The sequence below is a fragment of the Akanthomyces muscarius genome, chromosome 1, assembly GCF_028009165.1.
Source record: "Akanthomyces muscarius strain Ve6 chromosome 1, whole genome shotgun sequence".
In the NCBI taxonomy this organism is placed as follows: Eukaryota; Fungi; Ascomycota; class Sordariomycetes; order Hypocreales; family Cordycipitaceae; genus Akanthomyces; species Akanthomyces muscarius.
In genome coordinates, this window is record NC_079241.1 from 930,102 (window position 1) to 948,656 (window position 18,555).

The following is an 18,555-nucleotide window of genomic DNA, read 5'->3' on the forward strand; positions in this document are numbered from 1 at the left end:
TCGGCGGGTCTGTAAGAGAAAGAAGACAATATAGCGAATTGATAATGGCGGTGCAAAGGCACCGATTACGTTCAAACTACACAAGATTCACATTCGTCCGTGTCAGTGCAAAACATTGAAAGAGAAGAATGCCATTTCACATTAGTGTAGAACAGGTTGCGTTATACTGCGCATGCTGTTTCTGTCCCGTGAAGAGCATCATCTGTGCATGAAGTATTCCCGTTTCCTCCAAGCACGCAAAAAGCATATAAGAAAGAAAAAAACCAAATGTCTATCTATCCCAAAGATATTGGAAGCCAAACACACGTGATATCTGACACAACGGTCGTATGCAAAAATGTCAGACGAGCAGAAAAAAAAGAGAGGACCGATATGTGTCTATGTGTGTGTGCATCATAAGAGCGAATGACGGAGAAGAACATGAAACCCCCCAAAAAATGTATAGAGCCGCGTTAATTTATTCCACAGCTGCGGAACCGTCGAAAACGATACAAAAAGAAAAGTAATGAATTCAGTAATAAACCATGGAGTGAGGGGCAGTCGTTACGTCGAGCTGATGCCTTCCAGTGACCAGTCGCCCTTTTGGGAGCGCTCGAGCACCTGCCGGCCCTTGTCCGTGAGGTCGGGCTGGCCCTCGTTGCCGACGGCGTGGGTAAAGTAAAAGGGCTTGTAGACCTCGCCGGTGCGGTCACGCTCGCGCGCCTTGACGCGCTGGGCCTCCTCGAGCTCCTGCTTGATGGTGGTGGCCTTGGAGAACTGCTTGGCGTGGATGGCCTTTGTGACGTTGCCCCAGAGGGTGAGGGACTCGTTGGGCGCCTGCTGCTCCTCGGGTGGGAGGATCTTGGGGGCGACCTGCAGCGGCGCGGTGTCGATGATGGTATATTGCTGCTCGGCAGCGACCTGCTTCTAGAGGGTGCGTGTTAGTAAAGTTTTGGTGCATTGTCTAGCTTGGCTGCAACATACCACTGGCGTCGGACCAAGAGTAAAGACGACCTTTTCCCTCCACGGTCCGCTGAGTCGGGCGAGAACATCCTCCTCCGGCACTTCCTGGATGCGCGTCTTGTCGTCATTCTCGGGATCATAGCGGAAAATAACACCCTCGACCTTGTTGGTGGTGCGGCCGAGCCAGCCCTCCTCGACGTAGCTGAGGATGGCCTTGAGCTTGGTCTTGGGGCAGGTGATGTAGGCGGTGTCGCTGACCGAGACGGTCAGGGCGCCGCGGAGGATGCCGCCAAGGTGGGCGGCCGGGTGGGTGAGCTGGTACTTTTCGCCGTCGCGCTGGTCGAGGGTGATGAAGATGCCAAGGTTGTGCTCGCCGGGCAGGACCTTGATCGAGGTGCCGGTAAACTTGGCCGTGATCTGGTCGAAGCCGCGCGCGCTGAGACCACGCTCCGGGCAGGTAATGTGGAAGGCGGACACTGGCGGGTGGTGCGACGTCTGCTCGGTCAGGTAGGAGACAGTGACGGGTTTGCTGTCGCTCGATGTGCCGTGCTGAGGCGGCGAGAGAGACAACGCGGAGGCGTTCTTGTTGCTCTTGATGCTCTTGATGCTCGACTTGCTGGAAGCAGAGCTCTCGTTTCCGAGATTGCTAGTGGCAATCTTGGGCGCATTATTTTCCGTCTCCCAGTTACACTGCAGAGCCTGTGTTAGTACAGTACATGTGCGCGGCGAGGATGCCGCATCAAGCAGCAACGGCGGGGTTGCAACTCACTCTGAAGAACTCTCCCAGGCACGAGTTGTAAGGCTTGCAGGGCTTGCCCTTGGCATATTTGAGGTCCTTGGTCAGCCAGAAGCGCACAACCTCGAGCATGCGGTCGAGGGGCTCGTCCGAGGTGCCGATGGCGACAAAGGCATTGGGGGCATCGAGGTAGGTCCAGTATTCGAGGTTGGGCGTGGGCTCGAGCAGCTGCGAGGGCAACGAGAATCGGACGGCGGCGAGATCAGACACGCCAATGAACCTGTCGAGGAGCAATTGAAAGCTCTAGTCAGCATGTCTGATGATTGTGGGTTCGAGACATGGCCAGTTTCCAAGGTCGGCGGCTGCGAGCACACCGCCCACATGTTGAGGGTCGCATATTATGTTGAGGCGGGCGGGCGCAGCAGCAGCAAGAGCGCAAGACAAGAGACGCTAGCAGCAAGGAAGAAGGGAAGCACGGTAAGACAAAAGAAAGACTCACTTGCGCAGGATGCCGAGAAAGGTGCGCAGCTTGGAGCCGTCGCTCTGGTTTTCGTTGTCGGCAGGCGTGTCGACGGTCGGAGGCGGCGCCGATGACGAAAGGGACTCCGTCTGCATCATGTCGGCGCCTTCTTGGCAGTGCAACTGGCGCAGAGACGGGACGGGTAGCAGGCGTCGAGAATCGGTCGGTATTTCGGTAACGATGCGGGCGGAATATAGAGCTGGTGAGCGCAAACAAGGCCGTAGCAAAATATGGTGTATACAGTAAGAAGATGGGAAGATTAAAAAAGGCGGAACGAATATAAAGACGGTGCAGCGAAAAGAGGAGAGGTCAGAGTTTCTAGTTGATGCCACCGAGGCTTGGGGTCTGGGCAGCGTGACGTTGTGGCGGGGCAAAGAAGGGAAAAAGGTCGTCGCAGGGCCGTCTAACCGCTGTGGAGGGTGCCAAGGGTGCCTGTCCGGGCCTGGCCTGGCCTGTCCTGTCCTGTACCAAGGCACGCTAGCTACCTAGGCTAGGTACCTGCCTAGGCTGTAAGACAGAGGCAACCTCCAAAGTAAATATCAAGGTGGCGCAGCCTCTTACGCTTCTCTCCCGGCACAACCACGCCAGCACTGATTCTCTGCTTCTCCAGTCGTTGTCTGACTCGGCGCGCTAATTTCTCTACCGATAGGGATCCCTTCCCTCAATATTCTGTGCTGAAACAGCTCCTGTCGAGAGGCAAGGTACCGAGCCGGGGGTACAAACGGGGCACAAGATGAGAGAGGGCGCAGCTCAGATAGGAGCCGCGATGACACTGCGTGAGTGATACAAGAGATGCAAGGACTGGCCTGCGAAATGACTGGAGAAGAGGGGATAGGATGCAAGAGTAACTTGCAGACCCGCGACGGCCACAAGTCTCGTGGTTTCGCCATCTTCCTCCCCTCTCCCCAAACTCGCTTCGATCGCCACCGCCCTCTGCGCGCGCGGTCCCTCGTCCTTTTACCAACATCCTTCCCGTCGAGCCAATCCAGTCCCCAGATGCCACCATATGCGCTGCTTCACTGGTCCCCCAGTCGCCGGCGCTAAACCCGCCCATCGACCGGTTCACGGGGGCGCTCCGCCTCTGTTTCTGCCTCTTGCAGCCCCGCCTCCCCGACTCAGCCAATCACTGCCGCACATGGGTCCAGCCGGTGGACGGCACCGATTCGACGACGGAGCAGAGATGCGAACGGCATCCCAACCTTTTTCAGCAGCGCAAACCCTCAAAAAAGGTGTATTCCAATCATGGTTCAACGACAGAGTGCGGACAGGGTGAGGCATGTGTTATGCCGTGTCAGTGCTGGCCATCGATCGCACCCCGCCAAGCATGAGCCGAGGAGCCTACGACAGGTGCTTGATTTACGGGGTCATGAGAACGATTTTGTCCAGGGTCCCAATGTACGTAATTCAGCGGACTATGTACCAGTATATATTCTCCTGTCACGGACCAATTATCAGTAGACCCTGGACATGTACCTTGTCGCTCACACGCAACAATCGTCGCCTTACACTGCCTACCCTATAGTCGTGACTCGTAAACTCGTCTCAGAGTACCCGATTAAAATGAAGGAATGGTCCATCTAAACCAGTCGATCATGCTTGTGGCTATCGTCAATGGGATTTGAAGAGCTTTTTTTTTCGTGTAGCAGAGTTCGGAAGGCGGCGGATAAAGCTCAACGGCCGTACGAAACTTGCCGTGTGATCCGTCAACGGACAGTGTCAGCATACTGTCCGTTAGAAAATCTGGTCAAGTAATAATCTCACTATGTGTTGACATGGTAGAAGCTTGTACTGATAGTCTACTTTAAGAGTGCATCTGACCGTTTCTCCCCACCAGAAGTGTTTTGCTGCTTGAGTTCACGATACCTAGTGCGCCGACGACGGCAATATCCGCCACAGAACCCAGCAGCCAGAGAATGCTATTGAGGAAAAACATTGCCCTTAGCCTGATTTAGGGTTCTAGAAACGTTCCAAAATGATTAAACCTTTTCGAAAAGCCACGCGTAGGTCGCTACACTACCACATCGCGCCACCGCATCATCGCAGCAGCACATGTAGGCACTACAACGTTTGCGTGGCTCAGTAGCAAAGTATTGTATCAGGACTTCGGGATCAGCTATTCATTAACCAAGGTACATGGCCGTTGAATTTATACTAATGCGACGATCGACGATCTACTGCGGTAGCCATCCCATGTGGACACCTGCGACAGACATATCAGGCAAGAACCGTGAGATACGCTTCTTTATGGCAACTCCCGATATCCCCAAAACATGGTGGACAATTCGCCGTACGATACCAAGACCGTGAGCGATACAACATAAAATTGCTAGCCTGGAGCATGTGAGCCGAAATAAATGTTAGTGCACTCGGTCAGTCGGGCCAAGGTGGGCTACGTATGAGAATCGTTCCCGTCGAGGAACAGCTCTAGGGCTTACAAGCCAGACGTGACGGACGGTAGGGAAGAATTAACTGACGAAATGGCTGTTTATACCTGGAAGAAGCCGCTCAGATTGACCTCAGTGCCCATCGCTTTATTGTGATGTAGTCATCGTTGAGCGTCAAGACGAGCCAACTGGCTGTGTTCACATATCCGTGGTCAAGGCTTACAGAGTGTTGATTCTAAATTGTGCCGTCAATGATTCAATTGCAGAAGGGTTTAAGAAGGAGAAGGTCCGTTTCATATGGGAGCTGGCAGTCGACGAAAAGACGGGCGACACCTTTCTCAGCCTGCACATGATTGGCTGCAGCAGACCGGACCGTCTGCTGCAACATCTTGCGCATTCAAGTCCCGCAGTCATGACTCTGCAATGGCACTCTAAAACAATCTTGGTGATTCCTTCATGGTACGCCGTACACAACCTGCGGCTTCACGATCAGGCTGATGAGGGGAACGAGCCATCATAGCCGAATGCACTCCCCGGCGCCGTTTCGATGGGACGCAAATTTCGAGCAACAGCCATGGAACGACGAGTCAAAGTAACGCCGTCTATCAGTCTATTGCCAGATCAATGCATTTCTAGGTACTCGTGAAACCAGCTGCATCAGAACGGATGCCGCGGCCACGAGATTGCATAGTGCAAACGCAAAAGGACAAAAGCGCCACTGCAGCTCCCAGACCTGCTCTCAACTAGCGACTCACTTTACATCAGAGATATATCACAACTGGCAATGATTAGTAGTCCAAGCTACGCAAAATCAAAGTTCTTTGACGCAAAATGTGCGAGGGCTGCTGCCTGGACGGGACAGACTTCGGCTGCTTCGATTCCAATCCTCCAGGCCCTACCACAAAGCACAACCCAACATTCCACATGGCCGTGAACATGCCCTGCCTTTGCCATCCTTGGAAGCGGGCATCTATTTTAGATTCCTTTTTGTTTTGTTCTTTGAACAGATCAAAGGGATTCAATCCTTGCTTTCGGACAATGACATGCACAGGCGCAAACTACCTGAGCGACGAGCCGGTAGTGCAACAAAGCATTGTCCATGAAAGGGTATGATGGGGCGACCCCCAAGCTTGCTCCATGCGCATCAACACTCAAACTGGGCTGCAAGTGTAGATGCTAATTCGGTGCTTGGAGGCTGGCTGCTGCGTTAGGTCTCACAAAGGAACTTGCCGATGGCACTTCCTGTCCGCGAGCGGGCAGATCAGTGTCTTGCATCTGCCGTGCTGTCCTTGATTTACCGATCTGAACACCCTTCATTGCGTAACACGATGCCAGATCTCATCGAATCGGGGAATTTGTTCATGCGCACAAACACTGCTCTCGCGGGACGTAGTTCTGGGGGTTCGTCTCATCTCGACATGTACGGCTGCGAGTTGTCTCACAATGCCAGCCCCCGATGCCACGGTTGGTCCGCTACTGGCCACATCACGTCCGATCTGTGTTTTATTCACCGATGTGAATACCTACGATCTGAACAACACCCACCTGCACTCATCGGATCTGAAATCTACGAAAGTTGCCTACGTCAGAAGTTATCGGGCACCGGAAACAAAGCCGCACAGCAATTATCTCCACGGATATCCGGCCATCCCCTCCCCCTCCCGCGGCACCTACAGCCGCCTAATTTCAAGACATGACGTAAGAATTAGCACACCCGCGTCCCGAGAAAAAAAAAGCCATTGCCATCGAAACTGCCTAGCCAAATGAAAAGAATAGGATAACATAATCGGCCAGTAGGAATCGATAGCGTGGCTTTAGGTTCCGACTAGCTGGGTCACCTCCGGGCGGGGTCAGCACCAGCAGAAACTCGATGGCTGCATCGCTTTTCCGATTCCACAGCAAGCAGAAACACAGGCATCAGTCTTTGGGGAGTAGAATGCCATGGCGGTACGCGTAGCTCGGCAAGGCTCCGTCGCTGTGCACGGCTTGCGGTGTCCAGTTTACAGAGCCGGTAGACCATTCGGAGTTAAAACAAGCGGCAGGGCGCATCGCCATTGGCAGAGTTGTTGGAGAAAGGATGGTTAACCCCCGCAGTGACGTTGGAGCAAAGCGAGATCTCGTCATAATCCAGACAAAAAGGCCACGAAGGAAAAAAGAAAAAAAAAAAAAAGGCAAATCTGCATCTCCGTTGCCGCTGTGACAAATACGCCCTGTGCACGCTGATGGGACACGTCGCCACAGCTCTGCGTGAATGTCGAAGAATTTACCACAGCGTCTCATTGGATGGCACAGATACCCGAGGAGACTAAACACCGGAATAACGCTGCATATCAGTCCGGTCCAGAATCAAAGTGCACGTTGATCTGCAGCCAAGGAGCATATTTTAAAGTGTGGGTGGTTTTGCACGGTCTGCCGTGGTCTCGATGCATTTCTGCATTTCCTTGTTCGCCGATAGGTCAGTTCCAGTACACGCTGATGGAAAAAAGACCAATTACAGCGGACACAAGCGGGTAATAAAAGCTCCCTCGCTGTCGATGCGCCCCGATGCGTGGCGAATTCGGGACGTGGTGTGCGTGGCTGTTGCAAGGAAGGCTGTGCGTGAACCACAGAAACCATAAAAACAAGAAGAAGAGAGGTGTGGCTAGTGCTCGTAGCTGAGTGGTCGAAGAAGAGAGCAATCACGATGGAAAAGTGCATCCCAAAGACGGGTAGGATGGGCATTCCTGCCCAACTTTTCCATGTGGCAGACGTCGCCACCTGCATTCTTGGCCCTGGGCAAAAAAGAGAAACAGCATAACGAAAAGTCTTGCATCTGAGCAGCCCAATCGAGCACGTCCACTTATTTCCAGCCTGGGGTCCTGTTTAAAGCAACAGTCATGTTGCGCATGCGCTGCAAAGAGTGAAACATTCCCATCTGGGCAAGGGAGAAGAGACGAAGAGACGAAGAGACGTGTAAGTGCCGCCCTGTTCGTCGAGGTGTCAGTAGGATGTCACAGGTGCAGATGCCAGTTGTGAATGTCTGATCGTCCCGGAGAATTTTTCGACTGTGAGCACGCATCGGAGACGGCAGCGAGACACGAATTGCGGTTTCGTTACCGGAAACCTGGGTCTCTCACACCAACTCTGTTGCGAGTATTCCTTGCGGTTTCGTGTAGATTACACCATCGCACTGCGCCGGCCGTTGTTTGTGATGGGAGCTGACGGGATTATGATGTAACGGGCGACGGCAGCCACAGCGCCCTTGCAGGTAAAGCTGGGGCTTGCGTCCCACGACAACTGCCAGCGGCTAACGTGGGTTTGATGGACGTGGCTTATTAGTACTGTAGTAGTAGCTAATAATCTTAGATTGCTAGGCAGCTTCATTATTCGTCACTGTGCAGTCTCATGTAGCTTCATGCACTTTCTCTGATGGCTCTTGTGCTGCGACTCTCGGCATCCCGAGGAAAAGACTGCTCGGCACACATTCTTTTTCTGGTGACAAATAACTCAACTCAGCGACGTCGGACGTACAATGCGACGGGAGAGAATTTTCTCTCATCTCGTAAAGAGATTCCAATCGCGCCACTTTCAATAGTTCAGCTGCAGAGGGTCAGAAAAGCAGGGTCTTCACAGAAAAACTGTCGAAAACCTTGGTTCCGGGTGCAGACTGTCACAGGCGCACAGCCACGTCAGTGCTGAGAGTACATGTGGCGCCTGGCAGAGCAGGGCGTGAGGACCCCAAACCCTTGACCCTTTGAACGGAAATTCAGGGATTTCCCCAATTGAGCTTTGGCGCGCAATCAGAGGGGAGGGAAGCCATGGCCAGGGCCCCTTGAAATTTTTAATTTTTTTTTTGCAGCTTCGGCCCACGGCCTAGAACGCGAGACTTGGAGGAGAGGGTCAAGAGGGTCGGTGCAGCCACATCACATCCGGGTGGAAGCACTGTGACGTCAGAATGGTGAAATGCTGTGGCTAGTGCAGCCACGGTTGCGAGATTGTGCAGCGAAAAACGTCGGCGGTGCCCCAGGGCGGACCCTGCCCGCGAGACGGTGTGGCTCAACGTCCACCGCGAGTGACCTTCTCGGGTCGCGCTCTGGCTCGCGCTGTGGGGAAGACGATGCTGTATTTGGTGCTCGATGCAGAGCAGACGGGGCCTAAAGCTACCATCCTCGTTCCATTTGATTTCTATTCGATTCCCTGTCAGCGGCGATCAAGGAACAGGGCCATGTCGAGCTCTGTTTCGGCCCCGTCAACACGCATATTAAAACGAGGCTCATATGCTCCGGAGCATACACTCCGCCCACAAAGTATCGTGAATTGTCGTCAAAGGAGTTTCCGGGCGTACATTGGCACAATATTTAATCTCCGATGTCAACAGCTGTCGGTTACAGTCCTCGACTGGTCGCAGTGACAGACTGACTGACTGACAGATTGAAAAAAAGGGTCTGGAGTCGCCCACACCTCAACATGGCGCCGCCAAGACGGGCGTGACATTTGACATGACTGCTGGACAGCTCCCGTCATGCCATGTTGTCGGAATCGACTGATAAGTCAAGAAAGACGAGCCTTTGGCGGCGCCGCGATGTCGTCGCGAGCAGTGGGTCGCGATGGCTGCATGCAGCGGAAGTTCAGTATTTGAGTACCGAAAATGTTATAATAGGAAGCGTGGGTGGGGTAAATAGTCTGTTGGCACCAGGTAAACTATTTACTGGTGGCACCGTTGAAGGTTGGAAGGTTGGCCCATCTGGTCGAGTTGGGGGGGGGGGGGGGTGCAGGAGTGTCAAGCCGCGGCGGGGAGGGAAGTGAAAAGGTAGCAGGAGGAGCAAGCATGCGCCTCCCGAGAACGGTCGGCAGCCCCAAAAACCTGATTAGAAAAGAGCAAGACGGTAATGTTGAGAAAGCCGGACGCACGGCTCCGGTATCTTTTATTTTGTGCGGTGTGAGGGATGGTGGAAATACAGCATCTCGATGTTGAGCACCGATGCTCGATGTTATTAAGCTAGAAACCTTGCAGTGCCAGCCGAAAATAAAAACAGACACAAAAAACAGGGAGCTTGGAGGTGTGGCTGTAGCGCTGAGAGCCATGCCGATTGGTTTGCAGTGTTTGGTGTGCCCGGTGTGGTGTGCACAGTCAAACAGTGTGGTGTGTTGGAGCTCGCTGGGCCGCCAGAGCCAGTGCCAGCCAGTTGGGTTTCAGTGGAAGAGGCGCATCTCGATGTCGTGGCCGCCATCCACTAATAAATGTGGCGCGAGCTCGACGTGAAGCCAGTCGCGGGGAGACGGTTGGCACCTGGCACAAGCTCACGGCTGACGGTCCTCTCAGGCATGCTGGCTTGGTGGTAACTTGTTAAATTGATAGTGACCGTGATGTGCATGCCGTTTGCCAATTGCTTGCGGAATCCAAGGGCGATTCGGCTTTTAATGGTGGTGGAACAACGGACAACATCAGCTGGCGGGGGGCTAGCGTACCTACGGAGTAGGCTAGGTAGCTTCCTGTGTTTCTTAACTGTACCTTACTGCATTGGTGCTTGCCATGGACGCAACGATGCGGCGTGCTTCACGACTTGGCCCTTATCGAAACGTAGGTATTGTCAGCTGAACCTGTAGCGGCAGCACTCACGGGCATCAGCGTGAGTAGTTGATACGCTTGGGCTGCTTTCCAAGACCATAGCTGCGACTGCTAGTCCGAGGATAAGAACGCATCAGCCACAGGCCACATGCGTGCATCACAGGGATACAGCCACTGCAGAAGTAAACCAGTCAATGGATACCGGAGCGATGATTGGTGACTGGCTGGCATGGCGACTAGGATAGGGATGCGGGATGCTCAAGGTGCATGGCCAAGCCGACGGACACTGCTAGAGGTGAAATGCAAGCATGGCTTATTATCAGGGCGATAGTTGCTGTCTCGAGAGTCGAGCCAGGCAGGTAAATAACTAGGTGGGTAGGGATACTGGTACGCCGCAACAGGACATGCTGCGGGAGAAGAGAGGGGAGGGGTGCAGGCCTGCCTTGCCTTGACATGAGAGCAGTTGAAGAATAAACAAAGTTAGTGGCCGTCCGTCTCCCGTTACAGGCGCATATCTGATTCCAAACGAAAAAAAAAAAAAAAAAAAAAAAAAAAAACCGCAGCTGATCCGGGTACACACTCGTCCGAACAGTACTCTGCTGGTAGCATTACTGGCAGCGACTGGTAGCTGCTGCTAACTAGGTTGGCTGGAGCAAACGGCATCGGGGAGGGAGCGTAGCTTAGCGAGGCGAATAGCGTGCACCGAGTGCAGACATTGCACAGCGGTGCAGTCCATGTACGATGCAGGCAATGGTTCTCGATGCTGAGAGCTAGCTGTGGGGCCGGCAACGAGCTTGGCCGAATCGCCACCCCTCTGCCCTTTTCGTCCTCTCCATCCTCCACATCCACATCCACATCCACATCCACATCTTTTCCCCTCCCGGGGCTTCATCTCCATGCAGCCCGCCCAGCGCCCTGACGCCTCGCCTGCCACGCCTGGCACCTGGCACCTGGCTCGCACTGGGACTGAGACCAGGCAGAATGAGCTCCCATCGTGCTGCGACGGTATGCATTTTTTGCTCCCGGCCTGCCCCTGCTGTCAAGAGGTGCCCACCCTCCGGACCTCCATATCCTACTTATTAGGCCATGACCACCCTCCATGTTCCCATCTTCCCTCCGTGCCTCAACCTTACTTTTGACAAGCTCTTTTGTAATTCCGACCAAATAATACCCCAGCCAATATCAATCATACCACGCCTGCCTGTGCCAATACACAGCCGCTACTCTCGCGCTCTCTACACCACCGACAAACACCACCACCACCACAAACCACTAGACGACTTGACTTTTGCCGGCGCGTTCTAGATTTTCTCGTCTCGACGCCGTCCCTCTCAGAACAGCTCTAGTTCCACTCGGGCACTTGAAGAGCTACATCCCCTCCAGTCACACTGGTACTTTCGGCCACACCAAGACTCCCAGGCAGAACATCTGCACAGCGAGCGTCGGCTACTGCCGCCCCAATAAGCTAGCTTCATTCGACAGCTACGTACCTGCGCAGAAAACAGTCTTGGCTTCCCTATAAATTCAACCGACCACGAATTCTCGTGCCAACATCCGACAAAATGCGAAGCAATTCTTTAGACTTTAGCAGCTTTGAAACCATGAGCAACCCTGCAACCCTCAAGAAGGTATGCTTTCCCGCTCACGCTCATTCTCTTCTCACACAGTCTCGTTAACAAGTTCCGCAAATAGACGGAGAGATCCCATGAAGAAAATCAAGAGCGAGCCTACATAGCAGCCTCGCGCCGCACAGACCGCAGCCTCGAGGCTCGCGTACAGTCGGCGCGCATGGCCAGCGAAATTCACAAGCGACGCACCGGCAAGAGCTTCCGTATCACTGAGCAAATCGTCCTCAAGGAGGAGATGTACGAGGAGGAAGATGACGACCTCCCTCGCTCTTACAGAATTCTCGGCCCTCACATGCAAACATCGTCGCCCGAACTCAACTATAGAGTGCAAGCCTTTATGCACAACAAAGCTACCATGTCTGCCATTGTCGGTCGCACTCACGACGAGTGGAGAAACAACGATGTCAACAGGCAATTCGCTGCGTTGTTCCCCCAGCACGCCAACTTCGAATCACCGCGTCAGGCTTCAAACACGTCGCCTTCTGCTGAGCATCAACCACAGCAACATTCTCCCCAACAGACGCAGCAGCACCGGACAGCTTTTCCTCAGCGTCCGCAGCCCGTGCCGCAGCAGTTTCAGCAAATGCCACCGCACACCGAGCCATATGTACCTCCCCAGCAATTTTACCCTTCACAGCACGACTCTGTACAGCACGCCCGGGCATTTTCTACCTCTGCTCTGAGCCAATGCCAGCCCCAACACCCCGACTTCCTAAGACAAGACTCGGGTATTGGCCTACCCACATCGCCGCCCGTCTTTCAGCATTCCCCCCAAGCCGAGTCTCCCATTGACCTGGGCTCGAGTCGGTCCGCGTTTACGTCTGAGCTACCCGCGGAAGCTAGAATGATGATGATGGGTGGTCTCGACATGAACCAAGCCTACGAGCCTACATCCCAGGACTGGTCCGCCATGGATTCTTCGTTTGACATGGATGGCATTCCTCGTGGCTCCAAGAGCGAAGAGGAGCAAGTCATTTCTCCTACGAGTGAGACGTTTGACATGTCCAACATGATGATGGCACCGATGGACGATTCGACTTGGAACACGTTTATCAACGACACCGCTTGGGCGGACGGCCAGTAGGGATGGCCATTCACCGAGAATTGATTTTTTACTTTTTTATTTTTATTTTTTTTACGATGATATTCTTATACTGCGGCGCCAGATGTACATGAACTTTACGACTTTGGAGTAACGAAGAATAGGAAAATGGTTTCTTCGGGTAGGGGCCTTGCAACGAAAAATATGATACCGGGAGCAAGGACTCAAAAATGTACATGAGCCATGGGATTTGATTTCCAGCGAGCGGAGTCTTTTTTGTCTTTCTTACCATAATGAGTTATAGCGCCAGCAGATGGAAGGCGCACGCACACGAAACAAGAGCAGCGTGCTGTATTGAATAACGGCCAATAATACACATGAGAGCCCAAAATACTGGACAAAATAAAATACTTATCAAATTAACTTTATAATTTTTACATTTATAAAATCTGTGCTTTTAAGCTCTATCATATCTGTTCTTTTTACCTCTATCATGTCTCATTCCAATCACCTTTGGTCCGACCCGAGATGCCTCTTCCGGTTAGAAGCCCAGCCCTAACCAAGATGACGTGGTCTCCAAGGGGCAATTGCACCAGACTCTTGCTTAGCACGCAACTAGAGCACGCCGGCTGTGAAGACTTGACCTTAAATAGTAAAGACTTTTGAGCACACGGCAGAGGCGAGTTCGTGGTTGGAGCAGGCCATGGTTGCGGGCTCGCCTGTCAAACTTTGTTCATTGTTGTTTGTTCCTGGTCTCGAACGGTGGCTGTCTTGCACAAAGTATCAGCCCAAGTATCACTACAATCGACCTGACTGGACTTGACTAGACCCCCCCGCCTTCCTAGGCAGATGGGAAGCTAAAGTTTTCTCTTCTCGAACTTTGTTTATCTGATGCATTCTTGACCTCTCTAGGCAGATGTGGAGCTAATTCTCTTTGCTATTCCCTCCCCGGCGTGACGTGAGCCATCAACAATCTAGAATGATGAAAAGAAGCAGAACCCCTGTTTTTGCGACCCTTGCGCCTGGTATATAACAGCCCTATTGTGAAGCTTGAACAAAAACAAAAAAAGAGGGAAACGTCTTGGGGGACAAGAAAAAAAAAAGGGGGACAAGAAAAAAAAAAGGGGGACAAAAAAAAAAGACGAAAAAGAACGTCTCTGGCGCGCCATGGTATGCTTGAACATGGAAAGAAAATACACACAAGCAAAGCAAACTCTCTTGACCAAGCCACCGCCACATCTCCAAACCTTTACTCTTACACGGAACGAACCGGTCCTCTTTCACGTGTTCTGCACTCATTGCTGGCGGTAGTACGGAGCCTGGCCGACAGGAGCGAAACCGGCACCATACACGGAAGCATGATGCTGCTGCTGCTGCGGGTAGCCTCCGGCGTACACCATGCCTTGGCTCGCGACACCGCCACCTCCAGGCACCTGCATAGTCGAGCCAGGAGCGTAGCCATGCTGCATAAAAGTCTGCTGCTGCATCTGTGGCTGCTGCTGGGCCGGGCCGAAGCCACCAGTCATGTAGCCGCCCTGCTGTTGCTGGGACACGAAGCCAGCTTGTGGTGCTGATTGGTGCATGTCAGCAAAGTGAAAAATTCTAGACTCTCTCCTTTCCCCAAAGTCAAGGCGCAGGAAGAGAAGACGTACCGGGTCCAGGATAGCCGTAGCTCATCGTGGCGTGCGGGCCCGCCGCGGCGTATACTTGCGAGGCTTGGCCGCCAGGCGCCGGCGCCGCCGGCTGGTGGTACTGCACGCCGGGGAACACGGCGGACTGGGAGGCGCGCGGCGTGGTTCCGCCGCCGCAGGGGTACATCTGGCGGCCCTGGCGAGAGGCAAAGGAGCCGGGCGCGGCGCCGGTGCAGTCGTAGCCACCTCGAGGCATGGTTGCCGGTTGCTGTGAAAGGCCGTTGGTCGTTGTGAAAGAGTGACGGCCCGCGGACGGCGTTGAAGCTGACGAGATTGCCAAGAGGATTGTAGAGCACAAGGAAGAAGGTAGGAAAGTTTCAGAGTGAATGAAGAGAAAGAAAGGGAAGCGATTAGCTCTCGAGACAAGCGGCCGTGATCTTATACACTGAGAGAAGGGAGTTGGATGGAAGCTGGCAATGGTTGAAAGAAAGAAGGTGCTTGTGGTGTGTGTGAGTGTGTGTACAAGAGAAGCCGGCCGGATGGTGTTTTGTATTTCCAAAGATGCTGCTTCACATTGTATTCAAGAAGACGAAAGAAGGGTGAAATTGTTAGAATATTGTACCCGGCGAAAGGCGCGGCAGGGTTGAGACAATTGTCAGAGAACAAGTGAAAGCAATCTGAACAAGTGCCCTCTGAGCGTTTGCGAGCAGCTGCATTCAGCAGGCCAGCCAGCCCCCAAACGCACCTTTTTGGCTTGCATCGAGTCGTCTTTACGGTCCAAGAAGAAAATGTATAAAAAAAAAAAAAGGGAGAAGAAAGAAAGACAGGCAGCCGTGTATAAAGATGGACTGCGCTTTCTTTGCACATTCATTGTTGGAAAGCACAGGGCTGTGGGATAAGGCCCACCCGTCGCACGCTGGGGGGGGGGGGGGGATTTGTCAACCTGGCCCGTTGCGTGCGTGTCCACACATGGGAAGCGCAGGAATTAAAAAAGAACAAAGAACAAAGTTGCACAGTGGGAAGAAAAAGAGTCCTTGCGCAACTCGCACAAACAGATGAGACATGGATGAACGTGTGTATATTTGGTTGTGGGGTTTGAGTGCCCGTTTTCCCATTGTTTGAATGGACAATGGGGAGCAGAAATTGGCCGTGGGGGGGATAAAAAAGGGAAAGCAATGAGTCGAAACGGCGGCGCTGGGGGCGGAAAAGAACATGGGAAGCTTACGCACTGGGCCATTTTGGGGCCAAAAACATGCCTCTTCTGAAATTCGAAGCCGGCTTGGGGCTTCTTTTTGTGTGACGTTTGGGCGGGAACAGGCAAGCTTCGTTACCCCCAGCATGGGGCGAGCGCGGCTTTCGCTGAGACGCGCGGGAGATGCTGCCGGCTGGTGATGGCCACGCGGGTTCACGAGGCGGGGCGGCAGAAGGAGCAAAAGAGATAATAAGTGACGAGATGAGGGGTGCGCGGTGTAACCTGCCAGGGCCGTGAGCAATTGCACAGAGCTCGTATACCGGGACAGAAAGGGCATGGGGGCGGGGGGCGGCCACGGCGCTTGGTACAACTTGTTTGACGTTTCCCGTTGGCCCTGTATACATCAGACTTGTGTCGCGCCAGTCTCTTCGCGACACCCGCCGTGCTTCTCTCTCCTCTAATGTCATGCATCCAATTGGGCTGACTCTGGCCACTTTTTGTTTCGTTTCGTTTCGTTTCCGCCGGGTCGGAATCCGCGTATCGGAGGCATCCGCTCCATGGACTTTTGTGATGAAAGTGAACCTTTTTCTCTCTCTTCCGTCAATGACCTCACGCTGGTCGGCCCTACAAGTACCTCGGCACGGAAAAAGAGCAAGAGAAACCACACTATTAATGCCACGCTGCGTGGCCCCGATACGGTGGGGCCGAGCATCGCGGGGTAAAAGCCGTTCCGATGCCGCCGCCGTGAGAATTGTATATCCTTTCGGTCCTATACCTCCTTCTTTTTGTCTCCGTCTCTCTCTCTGTAATTAAAACGTCGTCTTGGCAAATCCGATTGAGCACACACCCGGATCAGGTGATTCGTAGCGGCCATGTTGTTCAAGTCTGCCTATCCCGACATACACGGTCCGTCACCCCCCCCCGCGCCCCAAAAGAAATCCGCGGATCAATCGCATCTAACATGGCCACAAAAAATTTACAGTACCACACGACCTCACCCTATGGCAATGGCTGTTTGACTCACCCTCGCCCGCCGCCGGGTGCTCGAGGCACGACACAGCGGGAGAAGAAGCGCGCGAGTACATCAACACGCAGACAAAGACGCGCCTCACCCACGCGCAGGTCCGCGACGCTGCGGCGGCCCTGTCTGCGGCGCTGGTCCGCCGCCACGGCCTGCGGCCCGGCGACGTCGTGTCGCTCGTGTCCCCCAACGCCGTCACGTACCCCATCTGCCTGCACGGCGTGATCCGCGCGGGCGGCGTGCCGGCCGTCTCGTCGCCGGGCGCCAACGAGGCCGAGATGCGGCACGCGCTGCGGACGGTGCGCAGCCGGTTCGTGCTCTGCGCGCCGGGGGACACGCTGGCGGTGGTGCGCGCGGCGGCGCGCAGCGAGGGCATCGACGAGAAGCGCATCTTTGTCTTTGCGGACGAGGAGGATCGTGCGGAAGACGGGGCGTTTGTCTCGTTGAGTGCGTTGGTGGAAGAAGGGACGAGGATGGGGAGGATGGAGGCCGTCGGTCTGCCGAGGGGCAAGACGAACGCAGAGGTGCCGGCGTTTTTGTGCTTTAGCAGTGGTACGACGGGCCTGCCCAAAGCAGTGAGTTGTCTCCCATGAGGGTCAAAGGCAGACGAGTGCAGTGTTCTAACAGACTTCATCAGGTCATCGTCTCGCACGCCAACATTATTGCGCAGTGCCTGCAGCTTAACCTTGCGTATACCCACAGCCGCACGGCCCTCGGTCTGCTTCCATTCTACCATAGTACGTCTCTCCTGGCCTTCTTCCCAGAATAACCTCAGCCAGTTAATCACCCTGTCTAGTTTCCGGCCTCGTGCGCGCCCAGGTCCACTGCCTCGTCAGCAACACCTCCATCGCCGTCGTCCCGCACTTTTCCATGCCCGCGCTGCTCTCCGCCGTGAGCGCCCACCGCATCGCCGAGGTGAACCTGGTGCCGCCCATCCTTATCCGGCTCGCGCACGACCCCACCGTCGCCGACTACGACCTCTCGTGCGTCGAGCGTTGGGCGACGGGCGCCGCGCCCGTCAGCCCCGAGGTGCTCGGCCTGCTCGCGCGGCGCTTCCCCGGCACCGGCTTCAAGCAGGGCTACGGCATGACGGAGACGACGGCCTGCGTGACAACTCACCCGCAGCACCTGTACGACTTTAAGCACGGCCGCTCCGTCGGCACCCTCGTGGCGGGGAGCGTCATCAAGGTGGTCAACGAGGACGGCGTGGCTGTCGGCGTTGGGGAGCGTGGCGAGGTAGGCATTGTCCATCAATCCTGTTGATGTATAGAGTATGAGAGCTGACGTGTAGGAAACAGATCCGCGTCAAAGGCCCGCAGATCGTCCCCGGCTACTTTCGCAACCCCGAGGCCACCGCTGACGCCTTTGACGACGAGGGCTTCCTGTGCACCGGCGACGAGGGCTCCGTCGCTGCCGACGGCCAGCTCACCATCCACGACCGCATCAAGGAGATGATCAAGGTGAAGGGCGCGCAAGTCGCCCCCGCCGAGCTCGAGGACCTGCTGCTCGGCCACGCCAGCGTCGCCGACGCCGCCGTCATTGGCGTCCCGGACGACTATGCCGGCGAGCGGCCCTTTGGGTTTGTCGTGCTCCGTCCGGGCGTGGACAGCGCGAAAGCGCCCGAGGACTTGATGCAGTACGTCAAGGACACGAGGACGCGAAGCAAGTGGCTCGCGGGGGTGCGGGTGGTCGAGCTGATTCCCAAGAGCCCGAGCGGCAAGATTCTGAGGAGGATCCTGCGGGAGGAGTACAAAAGGGACTCGAAAGCGTCGAGGGCAAAGCTATAAGTTGTAGACCCAGGATTCAGCATCTGTCGGCTTGGCGCGAAAAGACATTCGATACATTGTAGTAGATTTAGACTGGCGCGAAGGGCTTGATTACAGTTTGCGATGGGTTGCTCGCCCTATTTAG

At 54.6% G+C, this 18,555-nt stretch overlaps 6 protein-coding genes across 6 annotated transcripts; 4 read left to right on the plus strand and 2 right to left on the minus strand.

Annotated features, from left to right (window-relative positions):
- Positions 1-543: 543 nt before the first annotated feature.
- Positions 544-2,296, minus strand: LMH87_005223 (uncharacterized protein; the record flags this gene model as incomplete). Its single annotated transcript, XM_056202904.1, has 4 exons — positions 544-906; positions 964-1,632; positions 1,712-1,958; positions 2,178-2,296. 4 exons carry the CDS (start codon positions 2,294-2,296, stop codon positions 544-546), a joined length of 1,398 nt encoding a protein of 465 aa, XP_056058415.1.
- Positions 2,297-2,964: 668 nt separating this feature from the next.
- On the plus strand, positions 2,965-3,471 carry LMH87_005224 (uncharacterized protein; the record flags this gene model as incomplete). The annotated part of the gene is made up of 2 exons (XM_056202906.1): positions 2,965-2,974; positions 3,188-3,471. The coding sequence occupies 2 exons, from the start codon at positions 2,965-2,967 to the stop codon at positions 3,469-3,471; spliced, it is 294 nt and encodes a 97-aa protein (XP_056058416.1).
- Positions 3,472-6,025: 2,554 nt separating this feature from the next.
- Positions 6,026-6,379, plus strand: LMH87_005225 (uncharacterized protein; the record flags this gene model as incomplete). Its single annotated transcript, XM_056202907.1, has 2 exons — positions 6,026-6,280; positions 6,377-6,379. 2 exons carry the CDS (start codon positions 6,026-6,028, stop codon positions 6,377-6,379), a joined length of 258 nt encoding a protein of 85 aa, XP_056058417.1.
- Positions 6,380-11,692: 5,313 nt separating this feature from the next.
- Positions 11,693-12,842, plus strand: LMH87_005226 (uncharacterized protein; the record flags this gene model as incomplete). The annotated part of the gene is made up of 2 exons (XM_056202908.1): positions 11,693-11,758; positions 11,823-12,842. 2 exons carry the CDS (start codon positions 11,693-11,695, stop codon positions 12,840-12,842), a joined length of 1,086 nt encoding a protein of 361 aa, XP_056058418.1.
- A 1,253-nt stretch (positions 12,843-14,095) lies between these two features.
- LMH87_005227 (uncharacterized protein) lies at positions 14,096-14,687 on the minus strand (the record flags this gene model as incomplete). The annotated part of the gene is made up of 2 exons (XM_056202909.1): positions 14,096-14,370; positions 14,453-14,687. 2 exons carry the CDS (start codon positions 14,685-14,687, stop codon positions 14,096-14,098), a joined length of 510 nt encoding a protein of 169 aa, XP_056058419.1.
- Positions 14,688-16,495: 1,808 nt separating this feature from the next.
- On the plus strand, positions 16,496-18,431 carry LMH87_005228 (uncharacterized protein; the record flags this gene model as incomplete). Its single annotated transcript, XM_056202910.1, has 5 exons — positions 16,496-16,529; positions 16,606-17,219; positions 17,282-17,381; positions 17,441-17,880; positions 17,943-18,431. The coding sequence occupies 5 exons, from the start codon at positions 16,496-16,498 to the stop codon at positions 18,429-18,431; spliced, it is 1,677 nt and encodes a 558-aa protein (XP_056058420.1).
- Positions 18,432-18,555: the final 124 nt, after the last annotated feature.